The sequence below is a fragment of the Pelobates fuscus genome, chromosome 8 (assembly GCF_036172605.1).
Source record: "Pelobates fuscus isolate aPelFus1 chromosome 8, aPelFus1.pri, whole genome shotgun sequence".
NCBI lineage: Eukaryota > Metazoa > Chordata > Amphibia > Anura > Pelobatidae > Pelobates > Pelobates fuscus.
Window position 1 is genome coordinate 31,810,431 of NC_086324.1, and position 14,185 is coordinate 31,824,615.

General features: G+C 39.7%; 1 protein-coding gene across 3 annotated transcripts in view; it reads left to right on the forward strand.

Moving 5' to 3' along the window:
* TANC1 (tetratricopeptide repeat, ankyrin repeat and coiled-coil containing 1) overlaps window positions 1–14,185 on the forward strand; it is a 168,839-nt gene that overhangs the window by 131,123 nt on the left and 23,531 nt on the right. For all 3 annotated transcript variants that reach the window (XM_063429637.1, XM_063429638.1, XM_063429639.1), the window contains 3 exons: window positions 3,422–3,658; window positions 7,194–7,379; window positions 13,280–13,355. In XM_063429637.1, the coding sequence (XP_063285707.1) occupies window positions 3,422–3,658; window positions 7,194–7,379; window positions 13,280–13,355 (499 nt within the window). The remainder of the gene's footprint in view (window positions 1–3,421; window positions 3,659–7,193; window positions 7,380–13,279; window positions 13,356–14,185) is intronic.

A 14,185-nucleotide genomic window follows, 5' to 3' on the forward strand; every position in this document is an offset into this window, starting at 1 on the left:
TGCATACACTTTATCACAACATGTACCCTGCCTTTTGATAATTGGCTTGTGACTCTAGAGAAGTCATGATGGTAGAAACATCTGGCTTTCTCATGAGAGGTTAGTCTATTACCTTTCTATATCAAAGGGCAACTGGGTAACTTGATGGCATTGCTCTGTTTAGTGATAGATAATCTTGGGTACCAGTTGTGGGCAAACTACATATTCCATGATGTTCACTCTAGGTCTCTAGGCAGGCTGAGCATCATGAGAAATGTTAAATTTGCTTCTGGAGGCTTCTGTTCAAAAAGCCTGCCATCTGAAGTGCATTTATCATAAAATCTCATGGGCTTGACTGCTGCAAGAAGTCGTGTATGGGTGGATTCATGTAAACCAAGTTTATTGTTCATATAAATGACCCTAAAGTGCTTTATATTGTTAATAGAGCTTGTTTGTGATTTGTGTTCCTTCCTCCTTCACTGGACGAGGGTGTGTAACCACAGCTTCTGCGGCTCAGAATGGGCAATAGGAACTGAACTTTAAGTCTTTATCCCTCTCTGCTTCCTTTTGTCCCTTTTCAATGTCAACTTTTTCTTTTCTTTCATCATCGTCTTTCACCACCATATCTGTGTCTCACGCTCCCCTGCCGTGTCCTGGCCCATTTCTCTTGCTGCTGATTCCTACTTTAAATGCATTTTGCATCTGTCAAAATGCTGGATTTTGCAATTATCATAATGCAGGGTTACGGTTTCAAGAGGCCTCCCCAACTGTGTGTTAATTACAGGGTTTTGCCGGCCGCTTTTATTCTGTTTGAGGCTGGTATGAAGGGCAATAATATTGGTGGCTGTTTTAAACTTTAGGCCAATTCCTCACAACCAAGCAGGTCGAGCTTTAATAATAGGAGACAAATTATTTCCACTTCACCGAATCACGCAAGAGAGGCCTTGGGTATCAAGTGCAATTTTTGAATCATTTTTGTGGATGTTGAAGATCGGTTTCCTGAATCCTGCAGATGTTCTGCTTGCTAAGAACAGGCATCTGTCAGGGTTTTTTTTAATGTTTTTTTTAAGGAAATTAAGATTTGTAATTCGGCAAATCCATGCCTGTCTGGGAACTCTGTCTTTGATGCTGTTGGCCTCTATCCCAGGTTTCATTCAGGATGGTGATCCTCAGCCAAGTTTCCAAATCATTTTATATATTCTATGTAGGTTGACCAATCACTGACATGTATCTATTGAGAAGGTTCTCTGTTATTTTTGTTTTTCTTTTGTTTTGGGGAAGGCTTTTGTTTTGGGGAAGGTTTGGGAAACAAGGGGTTGAACTTTTTTTTTCTTTCTATATTATTTATTTTTTTACATTCACGTTTACACATAAGGATCGGTGACAATTTATCCAGATGTGTAAACGTGAATGTAAAAAAAAAATGTTTTGTTTTTTCTTTTCTAAACTGCTCTCTCTGGAAAAACCAACTTGTCAAATTAGTTCCTGAAAAACCGGAATGTTAATATAAAGCATAATTCTGACAGATCTGTTCAAACTTGAGTCCATTGTCTCACTCTGACTTTGCCCTTTAGGTGTTTCTAAGTGTTGAATAGGCAGTGGTAGCTGCTTTGAGCTCTCAGTTGACTGATCAGTATTTCTGCTGTGCATGTAAGGTTGTTCTGGTTTGCCACACCTCTTGCTTTTTCTCTCATATTGAAATGTTTGAAGGGGTGTATTCTACTTTAGATTGGAGCACAGAAACCTTGGCACCCAAACCAAACTGTTCAGAACGACCCTGGTCACCATGACCAACCCCTGACCATACACAAATTCACAGTAATAATTGCATTTTTATTTTGCTGTTTGATAAGCTGTAGAATAACCACAAATATCAATGTTTACCAAAAATGTTAGCATTGTGACCTTCAAATGATGTAGTATTTGGTTTCCACTGACTTTCCTGTGCAGCTCGGCTACAGACTTGTAGCAGTTAGCGTTCTTGTGATTGTGTGCTGACTGTCTCTGTAAGATCCGTTTTTATGTAGTGAAGCAAGTGCCAAATAGCTCTGCCTTTGTCAGCTTTGTCAATGCAGAGATGCCTAGAGAAATGCATGGCTTTCTCTCCCCACCTTTTAAATTTCTTGTACGAGGTAGGAATGATCACTTATACAAAAGTGCGCATCAGACTGTGGACATATCTCAGGTACCTGTAAAGGCACAGTGTCGTACTATGCAAAGAAGAGAAAATGTGTCAAATGTGTGTGATATGCGTCAAACAAGAGTAGAAAAAATCTTCTCCCTTTCTGAGCCATGCTTCACAAGTTGATGTGAAACGGTTACTTTTCTGCCCATGGAAGTTCCTCATTTTGATAATGGCTGAAACCTATTATCAGAGACCAGTATAAAACACGTTTGCTTCTGCTTCAGTCTAAGCACCTGTTTCTACCATTTTTGCAGGATGCTCTGCACCACGTCTGTCTGTTATTGTCTTCCCAAAACACCCCTACGTTCCTGTCACGTTTGATCATCGGACCTCTGGACATTTTACAAATCCAAATATAATAAAAAACTGAGTATTTTTAAAGGAATAATAAACAGTACATACATTTTAGTAACCTCTGAGAATATGCCTTTAACTCTAAAGATTCTAGTTGGGATAAGGACTTGTTCGGCCAGTCCTTGCTTGTGAAAACGCAGTTGGAAATAAATGATTTCCATTTGAGGAACAGTTTTCCAAGCAGGATAGGAATTTGTATAAAGTATTTTTTTGCATCCCATTCTTTACATTCCTTCGCGTCCAACATCTGGCATACTTTGCAGGAGTATTTCATGGAAAACACATTGATTTTCACAACACCTTATCGTCGGGTACTTTGTTCCATTGATGTAAATTATATTTTGTTTGACTTTATATTAAATGTGACAGCAACCATGCATCGAACATTAACCAGGGATACCATTATCACATTAACTGATGGAATGCCAGATGGGTATTTTAACTGATGGAATGCCAGATGGGTATTCTATTTGTTTCTTCAACTTGATAATTATGACCTTTGTGACTACTCTTGTCAAAATTATATTTGTGTTACATACAGAGTGTTTTTTTTATTTTTATGAGGGTTCCCTAATGGAAAGTAGGTTGCAATACAGAGGGATGTGTATTAGTTATTGGGTACAGCACATGTCACAGTATTTAAAATATCTGATGAGGGAGCTGTCTTATTTTAAGGAAATTGGTTAAGGTGCAAGGTATTTCAATCAGTCTTAGCTCCTTTAATATTTCTGTATCATTGCAATTTTTCACCAGATAAAACAAGTGCTATGTTAGCTCTGCAGTATATTTACAAACCGGTATATTTGCAAACGAAGAAGAATAATTTTTATATAAGTAAAATATTAAACCCTGATGTCTCTCTTCTCCCATTTCTCATTGGAATGTTGTTTTTTCTGTCCCCAGGTTAGCCGGCTTCTAATCTTAGCTGGAGCAAATGTCAACTACAGGACAGAGGTTTTAAATAATGCCCCGATACAGTGTGTCCAAGCCCACCTGGGACATGAAGAGATGGTCGGCCTCCTGCTGGAATTTGGCTCATGTGTAGATGGGGTATCGGAAAGTGGTATGACTCCGCTATGCTACGCCGCCGCAGCAGGGCACATGAACATTGTATCACTTCTGTGCAAAAAAGGAGCAAGGGTAAATTCTGAATCTGCTAATTATCATCTTAATCCTCCTATATCAGTGTTTGCTTTATTATATGTGAAACCTTTGATAGAGACAACATTGGGTGTATTCACTAAACTGTGTGTTGTGGAGGATTGCAAGAGAGTTTCAAATTGTGGCCAATATCATTTATTTTTCCTGCTATTATTTCTTACTTTTGCAATTTGCATTTTCCGTTCTCAATTCTCCACTATTCCTGATTTAGGTAGTCAGCGTCCGTTTATTTTTATCCCCGTGGGAACTTTTTCAACACGCCCTAGTAACCCATGATTCTAATTTTAACTTATTGGGAGCTCTCATAAATGTGTAGTTTAAAAGGTCTGCGCAAGAAGTTCCCATGAGAGCAAAATTAGCATTTTCGCCCAGCCCTTCTAAGCAGTGCTTGTTTAATTACTCTCCTCCTACATAAACTTACACCTTCTATCACTTAAGTCAGAGGGGTGGGGGATAGAGGGATACATTTTGTCTTGTTTTGTTATTATCCTCTCTCCACTTGTAGTTCCAAATGTTTGATAATCTTAATATATGATAGGTAATATGAAAGTAATGGATGAAAATAACGGACTGTTCAGTTTCTACAGAGACACATCAGCATGACGCAACACTTGACCAGTAGATTAATTAAAGATCTCTGGCAGGACTAAGTTAAACATTGTTAAAGTTGTTGTCAATTAATAAAGTGACAAAACTCCCACAAGCATAATAACGTGTATTATAATTATTTCACAATATTTTTTTTTATTTTTTTATTTTTTTTTATTTTTTGTTGTGCATGAGAGTTACAACAGTGCTTGCACAGCCACAATAGCTTTCACAAGCTCTATTTTCATTTGATGTCACATAAACATGGCTTGGAGATATCTTGCACATTTTTTGTTTTTAGTATACTATGACATGCTAGGTTAGGTATGCATAGAACTTCGAGTAACATGAAAAAGTACATTTATGCTTATAATGTGATTTGCAGGTCTTGTGTTACGCCTAATAGTAATGAATAAGATTGACAAGCTTTTTACACAGGTTATGGACTGAGACTTAAGACACAAAAGAAAAATATATACTGTCGATACATTAGCTTGCTAGTTGGCTATTAGTTATTGCATTTAAGAGATAGGTAGCATAGGTGGCAACAAGCTTAAAAGAAAATAAAACAAAACAAATTAAAACATATACGCTGTTATACGCTTTGATACCGCTGGGTTAGCAGTCTTGAGTCAGAGTCCCTGTCCGGTGACTGATCTCGGCCTGCAGCCATCTCCCAGAGTCATGAGGCTAGCCGATTCCCTGGTTGGGCACCTGTTTTACATACGTACAATGTCCCCTGCAGGAAGCCACGCTGTTGGTTGAGACCGAGGTACTCCCCAGGCCCCAGGCCTGTTCCAGAGCCTGCACCTTGTTGCCACTAACTTGGGTCTTCTTTGAGTCCAAGTTGTTCCCAGCCGGGAAGTTACAGGGAGCTTTACCACGTTGGCTTCGGCTCGTTGTTCTCTCCTGCATGCGTGGTCTGTGCTTTGGGGGTATTCCCCGGGTGACTCTAGGCCCAGGAAGGCATAATGTAGCGTGGTGTGTCTTTAGTGCGGTCGGGATGCCTTTGGGGGGTCTCTCTGGCCTCTTCTCATTTAGTGTCTGCTTTCTCACCTGTGGCGGCGCCGCAGGAGGCGCTCGGTTCATCAGCTCCATTAGGTTGGCCCAGAATTTTCCAAAGGCTGCATCCAGTCGTGCTTCAAATTGGCCTAGTGCTTCAGTAATGTCGGCTGGATTTTGCACCCACGTTTGAGTCATAGGCGCATCCGCCATCTTGGGTGTCTCTGCACAGTATTTCATTTGTCGTGTAGGCAGCTCACAGCGACCCGGGAGGACCCTTAGCATGTGGCCCAGCGGGGACCGGGATGACCCCCACCGGCCCAGAGGGGGGGAAAGCGAGACCCAAGCTGCCTGCGAGTCGAGTAGTGGACAGGAGACTGGCCGCGTCTCCAGCCCGGTATCTATTAGTAGGCCGCAAGGCGCCCTCTTCACCGCGGGTGTGTTTCGCCATCGGGTTTTCACACCAATGCTGCCTGTTTGCTTCTGAGTCAAGGTAGATCCTTGCTGGGTGAGGTTGTGGGGTAGATTGCTGTTTTTTTTAGCATATATATGCTTTAGGGTTGAGGAGCTCCCTCACCCTGCGTCCTGTTCAGGCAGCAGCCAGGCCCCGCCCCCCCATTTCACAATATTTAGCCCTGTAGCTTGTCACTGGTTTCCAATCATATCCTGATGTGTAGATGCTATTAATATCCAACCTCATGGTACCCGATTCACTGACTTTTGAAGAAGTAAAAAGCGGAATTGTTCATGAAGGCAGGGCACGGAACCTTTGACTCTGATAAACTAAGGCTGAAGAATTATGTTAGCACAAGTCATCTTTCTCCAGTAAATTAGTGGGGATTTAGTAACAAAATATAATCATATGTTTCATAAGCCCTGCCACTGTTTACAAAGTGCTCCACTGCATTGTATGATCATATTTTGTAACAACCTGTTCTACTACCTATGTAGTATAACTTTTGCTGTATATTGTATGAGTTGATTCCCCGCAGCCCCCTTGTATTGTATGAATGTTGTATGAATTGTATTATATGATACATGATATGTATTCATGCAAAAGTTCTAAGTATACTCCACCTGTTCATATACTGTCATATTGCCTCATTAGCAACTTTTGAAATGATTGCAATGTAATAAAGATTTTTTATTTTCTCATTTGAGCAAATCAGGCCAAAATTAATTGCATGTTGTTCTAGTCTACCGCCCGCTAATTAAATAAATTGTAATCTGCTTCAGAGTAATATTTTCTCTCCCATACGAATGCACATTTTTCTTAATACAATAAAAACTGAGTGCGTCTGTTTACGTGCCGCAGAAATCTCCGCACCTTTTGCCTATGAGCCATGGGATTTATTCCGGACATTTTGCTGTTTTTTCAGATCCAGCTACTTCCCTGTATTTTACCTCTCTCAGTATACACTTCCTGTTCTGGAGATGACTTTTCGAAATTGCTATTCCAGCACAGACGATTGAGTTTCATTGCAGCGAAGGCCATTGTACAGGGCACACCTGCCAAATTTCTCTAATTTTCAGGGACAGTACTTGGTTTTCTCCTTTGTACTACTAGCTCTGTTTTTTTTTTTTCTTTCTTTTAAATATGGAAATCATTTTGTAAAATTATGTTTTTCACAAATACAGCGTTGCATGTGTGCAATATTTTGTATTGCTTACCTTACCATGACCCCTGGGTCTTGCTAAACTGCCCCTGTCCCTGTGATTAATTATTTTGCCATTTATGCTATTTGCTGTTAAAGTAAGACCCTTCATTGATGAAAAAGAAGCCGTGATGTAAAATAACTTCGGAAATTATTTTAGCCACACGTTTAAGACCGTATAATGCTTTAACTACACTTACAATACTCGGTGAGTGAAATGTTTCCTGCTCATATATGCAGTATTACATCATTCTTTCTTTTTCTACCAGATTGATCATGTCGACAAGAAAGGGCAAAGTGCATTGGTGCACAGCGCTCTGCGAGGTCACTGCGATATCCTTCGATTCCTGCTGAACTGTGATTGGACGTCCTCTAAGCAGCAACAGAACTACGTCCGCAAAAGCCAAGCTCTACAGCAAGCACTTACTGCGGCTGCCAGCATGGGGCACACAGAGGTACCGTACCGTCTTCTCAAATTTCTCTTACAAATTTTGGGTGAAACGTTCAGATATCTGCACTACAGGCTAACAATGTAAAGGAATAGCATCATCATTTTTTATTGTTTTTTTTTTTTTTTTTAAAGATAAGCTTGTAAAGCAGTGCATATTATTTTGTAAAGTGTACAGATAAATAAATAGTTTATTTCAGTGCTTCTCATGACATCTGTACATTTAGTTAAGGCCGCCATCTTGAAATGCGTTTTGGTTGGAAGCACAACTTATTTGTTAACCATGAACCAGGGCATGTTCACCAATTCAAATGTCGCGCAAATGTGACGGATATCTCACAAAGGCCTTTTCAGCCTTTTCAATTGCACATCGTTTTGCCATGTACATGGTTCTTCTGAGCAAAGATAACTTAAAGATGGCTGTCTCACAAAGCAAAGAGATAAGCCCGGACAGGCATTAAAAATAGTTAATTTTGCCTGTGTGTGTTGTGTTTTTTGTAATTCATGCATATAAGTAATCTTTTTTTTTTATATATTTTTTTGTAATAAAGGAACATTTTCATAATTTCCTTTAAAGTCACCCAGACCACCTCAAGTGGTCCCCCAGGTTTTAACCCTTCAGATGTAAACATAGCAGTTTCAGAGAGACTGCTATGTTTACATACATTTCAGGGTTAATCCAGCCTCTAGTGGCTGTCTTCCTGACAGCAGCTAGAGGCGCTTCTGTGACGCTGGATGCAACATTTCTCAATGCTTTCCTATGGACTGTTTGAATGCGCACACGGCTCTTGCCGCACACACGCGCATTCGGCTCCACCCGGGGGCTGACGTCAGCGGGGGAGGAGAGGTCACCAGTGCCGAGGGAGCCCAGCCCTGGATTAAAGTAACTAAAGGGGCGTGGCCTGACCGCTGAAAGGAACGGACGTGTAGGCGATCAGCTCCCAGAGAGAACCCGTTCTATACAGCAAATAGACGAGCAACACTCAGTTAAACTACCCCACATAAAAGAACCCTACCTCGGGAGAAGATGGCACAAAAGTCGACCAAAAAAATGAAGTCTAAACCGGCGGATTTACAAATTATGGCCCTGCAGTCGCCGAAACGCCGCGCGCAAGATGGCGCGACTAGGCCCACATCACCGGCCTCGAGTTCTGGAAGAAGCGACGACACTACCATCTCAGCGACTCCAACCCCTGCCACAGACTCATCAATTCAGAAGATGTTAGCAGATCTGCGAGCCTCACTGCAGAAAGATTTTGCCAAAATGGCGGAGAATATCACAGCAGATATCAAAGGCTTAGGTGAGCGGACAGATCACTTAGAGACGAAGACAGACAAAGTAAGTAACTAAAGGGGTTTTAACCCCTTCAGCGCCAATGGAGGGGGACCCTGAGGGTGTGGGGGACCTTAGGATGCTATAGTGTCAGGAAAACAAGTTTGTTTTCCTGACACTATAGTGATCCTTTAAGCCAGGCCTGTCCAACCTGCGGCCCCCCAGATGTTACCAAACTACAACTTCTTTCAATGAAACAGATACCCAGGGAATCATGGGAGTTGTAGTTCAGCAACATCTGGGGGGCCGCAGGTTGGACAGCCCTGCTTTAAGCCCTGAAGGAACAGTGTATACAGACAACTATTTGCATTGCAAGATAAAGTGGCACTTCTAAGATTAAAGAGATTCATTAGATAAGAATCATGCAACCTCAGATAACCCGATAAAAAAAAAAAAAAAAAAATGTTATATATATTATAAAATATAAACCGTAAAAAATAAACAACAATCCTCCATTCTTTGTCTTCAGAAACCTCTTTATATAATGTAAAATAATTGTGTTTTACTAAGAGCGCTTTCTGTTTTGTGATTATAGATCGGAGAAATTGAACTAAACCGTGAAACCACTAAAATATTAATGCTAATGTAACATTTGAAATTATAAAACTAGTATAATGCTAGCACGCTATTCATTGTCTGTTGATGCCACCAGCTGAGTGTAGTGGCCCTTCACTGTGCAATTAGTGCCCTGTTCTTGAAGAATTATAACTTAATTATAATCGCATTTCACTCCAGATCCTCCACCCCCGCTGTGAGGGGGATAAAGGTGATTACTGCACGAGAACAATCCCGAGATTGCTAAATGGCTTTTCTTAACCGTTGAGGGCTATTAGGTGACCGTCTCGTATTTCATGATCGTGTTAGAAACTAGAGACTAAAGCTTTATGAAGCCAGCAGTTCAGCACTCAGCACAGGCGCCCCTACCATCTGATATCTTGTGAGCTTTAGTAAAATATTATCCAATGCTTCAAATGTCTGTTTTATTTCATTTGCTTTTTGTTTTTTTTTTACCAGCTGAAAAGAAAGCATTGTAAAGGCATTGTGGCTAAATGAAATATTCTATAGTGTCTCCAAACCGCATGGTCGAGAAATATCTTCCTCTATAGGGACAATCTGCTGTACACATTGAAGGGGGGGTCATATAAAGAAGAATTGTAGATCTGCATTCGATTCCATTCTGATTTCTCCGTCTCCAACGTGCGCCCAGAATTTGTGTTTTATAAGTAACATACATCAGAACTTCTAAAAATGAAGAAAACAGCATAGAAACAAATGGAATTCTCAAGCTTATTTATCTTAAAATAACTGCTCTCCCAAAATTTCAATTACGGTACTTTGATGGTCCAATTTTAGAAGTTTTGGTTTATACATAGCCCATTTGACTCTTGATACATTTGTTTGTCTCGTCAAGATGTTCCATGACTACATCATTCCTGGGGGGACTGTCCCATCCCATATCCCTCTGTCCTCTTTTCTATCCCAATCTCCCTGTTTTGTAGGAGCTCCATATTGTTGCTGTGTCTGAGTGTGTAACAGAGCTCCACAGCAATAATACTCACAGTAATAAGCCTTTAAACTACAATAAATGTGTTTAGAAATCGGTCTGGGTAAATAAGATGGATTGTTCTTGTCCATAACTGTTGTTAGAAAGGCACCTTATATTTTTCTGAACAGCCCCATTCCTTGGCCACCACACACCCATAGACTTTTGAAAAGTTGAGAAGCATGCATTAGGTTGTTTGTGAATTTCAGGAGAGTAATGCCCTTCACTGATTGTATAGGAATCATAACAAACCAGAATGATTGTTTCTATAACTCTTTTGAGAGGGTTTTGGACCAAAAATAAGGACTTTCTCTCTGAATAGTGACTGTTGGAAGGTATGCTAATATGTTGTCTTTGAGATACACATATATCACATTTTTTCGAGTGGGATTTTGTGTTTTTGTGACTGAAGGGGAGTAAAGAGTGATGGGAAACAGAAAAACATAAACCTGTGAGACGTTATTCCTCAATGCAACCCAAGCCCAACCCAAGATGTCAGAATATTATTTAGGAGATTTCAAAATCAAGTCAAACCGGATTATATTTTTAACACTTTTCAGTTTGGTCTGCATTTCTTAATCCTTCGGAAAACAAACACACACCAGCTTTTATTTAGCTATTGCCAGCGGGGAAAATATTGCAGTTTATAGCGTAACTTCCTGCAATGTGGGTTTTTAGGATTTATAGTCACACGAGTTCCATTTACATGCTTTAGGAGACTGTGCAGGAAAAATAAAAAGACTGTGGACTTAATTGAACTTGCAACGTTGGAACAGAATGAACGTGTGCCATTGCCGATGTCTGAACATTTACTGCCAGGGTACAAAGTAACCATTGGTTACAGTATATTTTGTAAGGAAAAGAACTGCTGTTTTGAATTGTTTTTTTTTCCGCAATATTGTGAAATTTATTTTCCCTGCTGGCATGGCAAGTGTTGACTATATCTGGGTAGTCCAGTTCTCTCCTGCCATCGGCATGCTCTGCACCTTGAGAATTATACTTGTACTTCAGTCAGAGGGACACATTGCCTAGGTGTAGCCCGGTCTCTTTTCTACCTGATATACTGTAAGCTCTTGTGTGCAAGACCCACATCTTATTCTACATCACCAGTATTTCTGTAATTCCATTCTCTGCTGTAATCAAGTTGATAAACCGTCGTGTTTTATAAGGGTTCTAGAATACTGTTAATTTTACCAATCAAAAGCCAAGTTGCAGGATTATTTATTAGAAAATGGCCAAATGTGTACAGAGAAGATAGATTTTGGTGCGTGCAAATGCTATAAAACACATTTTCAGTTACCCAAAAAGTTGTCAGTATGTTATGAAATCAAAGAAAACGTTACCTGCGCTCTCCTCGAAAATCCTATGTATATTCAAACAAATGGAGGTCATTTAGTTACTCCATTGGCCTTTAGAGGGAATTCCCGCCTGCCTACGTCAAGGCAGACCCCCCCAGGTGGGTCAAATTATCTTAGCTAAAATTATTGGGTACAGTCACACCCTCTGGTCACACCGTATAAATAAATGTACCCCTCTCTGGAAGTTTGAAATGTTATTTATGTATATATTTTATGTCCTTTTTGTAATCTGTACTCTGTGTTCATAAATAATCAGTAGTTGTAATGGTTACATTTTATACTTACCTGAATTGTAGGTGCGTACACACTGCCAAGAACAGTATTTAACAAGCTCTACTGGACAGCCGCCATATTTGTTGTAAATAACTCAATAGTGACATCATAGAGAAGTAAACTTACATTTTAATCTAGAAATAGAATATAATTTATTGGAGTTTATTTTTAATTCTGAGGGCCAGTTTCTCAAAGTGGAGATATCGCCATGGAAAGCGAAGGAATGTTTGGGCTGCTTCCACCACCACCACACCCCCCCCCCCAAGTAACTTCTAAAGGAACACTGTCACCAATGAGGTCCTCAGTCTTCCCTCACTGTGTGCTGCTCTTCAAACAGCTATTGGTTGGCAGCGTGCATTTAACCCATTTTAGAGGTCAGAGGAATTAGAATTCTATTGGGATGCACAACTTTGCTGCTGAAATGATTCTTCATAGATACAATTATCTTAACAGCAAAAAAAGGGTCAGCCGTAATTTGCTGATGGAAAGTTCTCAATACGGAATGCTGTTTATCCCACGTCAATACTTAAAGGTTTATATATAGCCCTGCACAGTTAATTTATCCTGTAATGTAAACGTGCCTTTTTTTTTTTTTACATTGTAAGTGCGTTAAAAGACAAGGCGGCAATTAGATTGATGGTCAGCTTTTAATATGCTGTTGCTTAATATGCTGAGTACCAAAACCGGGGTCCAATGACTTTAGGGGAACATTTAATAAATGGCGTCCCACATGTTTTCCTGCATCAGCGTTCTCTTTATGAATCCCACCGACAGACCACTGTCACAAACACCTCTTGTTTATTTATTAACGATTATCACTAGTCTTGGGCTTTGAAAATAAAAATTAAAAAAGTGGTATTTGATAGGTAACCAAAAGATGAACAATTTATAAAATAATAAAATATCCCTCAGAAGAAAGTTCCAGTCATGCCCCATGTGTCTAGAAGTAGTATCAGTTGTGTTTGGCTTGTGATGGCACGATGCCATGACAACATAAAAGGTGCCTGCTGGGATACTATGTCTCTCAGGTAGAGGAACGTGTCAATCACTTCTAAACTGTATTACCTTTAAAGATGGTATTGGCCTTATATATGCGTGGATATGTTCCCTGTGAAAGGCACGAGTGATCTGTTCCCTGTAAAAGGCATAAGTGAACAGATTTTTTTTTAAAGCTATTACGAAGTGAGCACTATCCCATGGGAATCCCTTTACGGCAGATTTAGTTCTATGATAAAGGTTCATGGAAATGGAACTGTGATTAGTAAATAGCACAATTTGCCTGACTGTATTTAGAGAGGATATAAAACTTTGTAATGAGAGTCCAATATTTGTTGGGTTTGGGCCTCTCTGATGTACTTTTAACCTGTTTAATGCAATTAACCTATTTCTGCTTTTCATAGGTGGTGCGTTGCATTCTGAACCATGAGAAGGATTGTCCGAATATTGACGAGAATGACACTCTCTGGGGAGAAACAGGTACTGATGATCAGTAGGCTGCTGCTCAAATAAGGGTTAAAGGGGCAGGAACTGTCACCTGAAAATTCTCTTTTCATCAATATGTTTAGATGAATACAATAATCTTTTAACATTATTGTTTTAAAAATGCTATAGTAAGTTAAGGCAGAAGAGGTGGCCATCTTGTAATCATGTCATGATTTGATGGTCACTAATAAAATAAAAAAATAAAAAATACTACAAAGAGCTTGTGATATTAGGAGCCAATGATTTGCAGTGCAGCCCACAGGTTTACAGGGGGCCAGGAAGGCCGCAGGTTATATGGAAATGCTAAATTATGGAAACATTTGGGTTCTCTTCTCAAAACCGGCAACTGACAAGGGAATCGTATATTAGAGATAGAAATAGCCAATTTTAAAATATCTCTCTTCTTTTTTTCCCCAAAACATTTTGTTATTTTAAATACAACAGAAAAACATGATGGGTGATGGGTTTACATTACTGAACACCCTAATAAATATTGACATACAGTAGATGAAGATCAAAATTCATAAACAAAGCAATATTAACATTTAAAGTGTCATGTCAAATAAGATGTAAGCCAGTTGGTGAGTTGAAAGGTTTTAAAAAGAGAAGATCTCCCCCTTTTTCTTTTTTTTTTTTTTTTAAGGTAAGCCTAACGTTTGCATTTCTGTTGCCAATTCACAGTTCACGGATTAGTGAATAAACCCTTCTAGGTACTCGGTGATATAAAAATAAGTAACCACATAATGCATTGTAGCCGCTATTGTCAATTTGATCTTGTGTACATTGAGGCTGAGGCATGTTTTAAATCCGTATCTGCTTAAAGG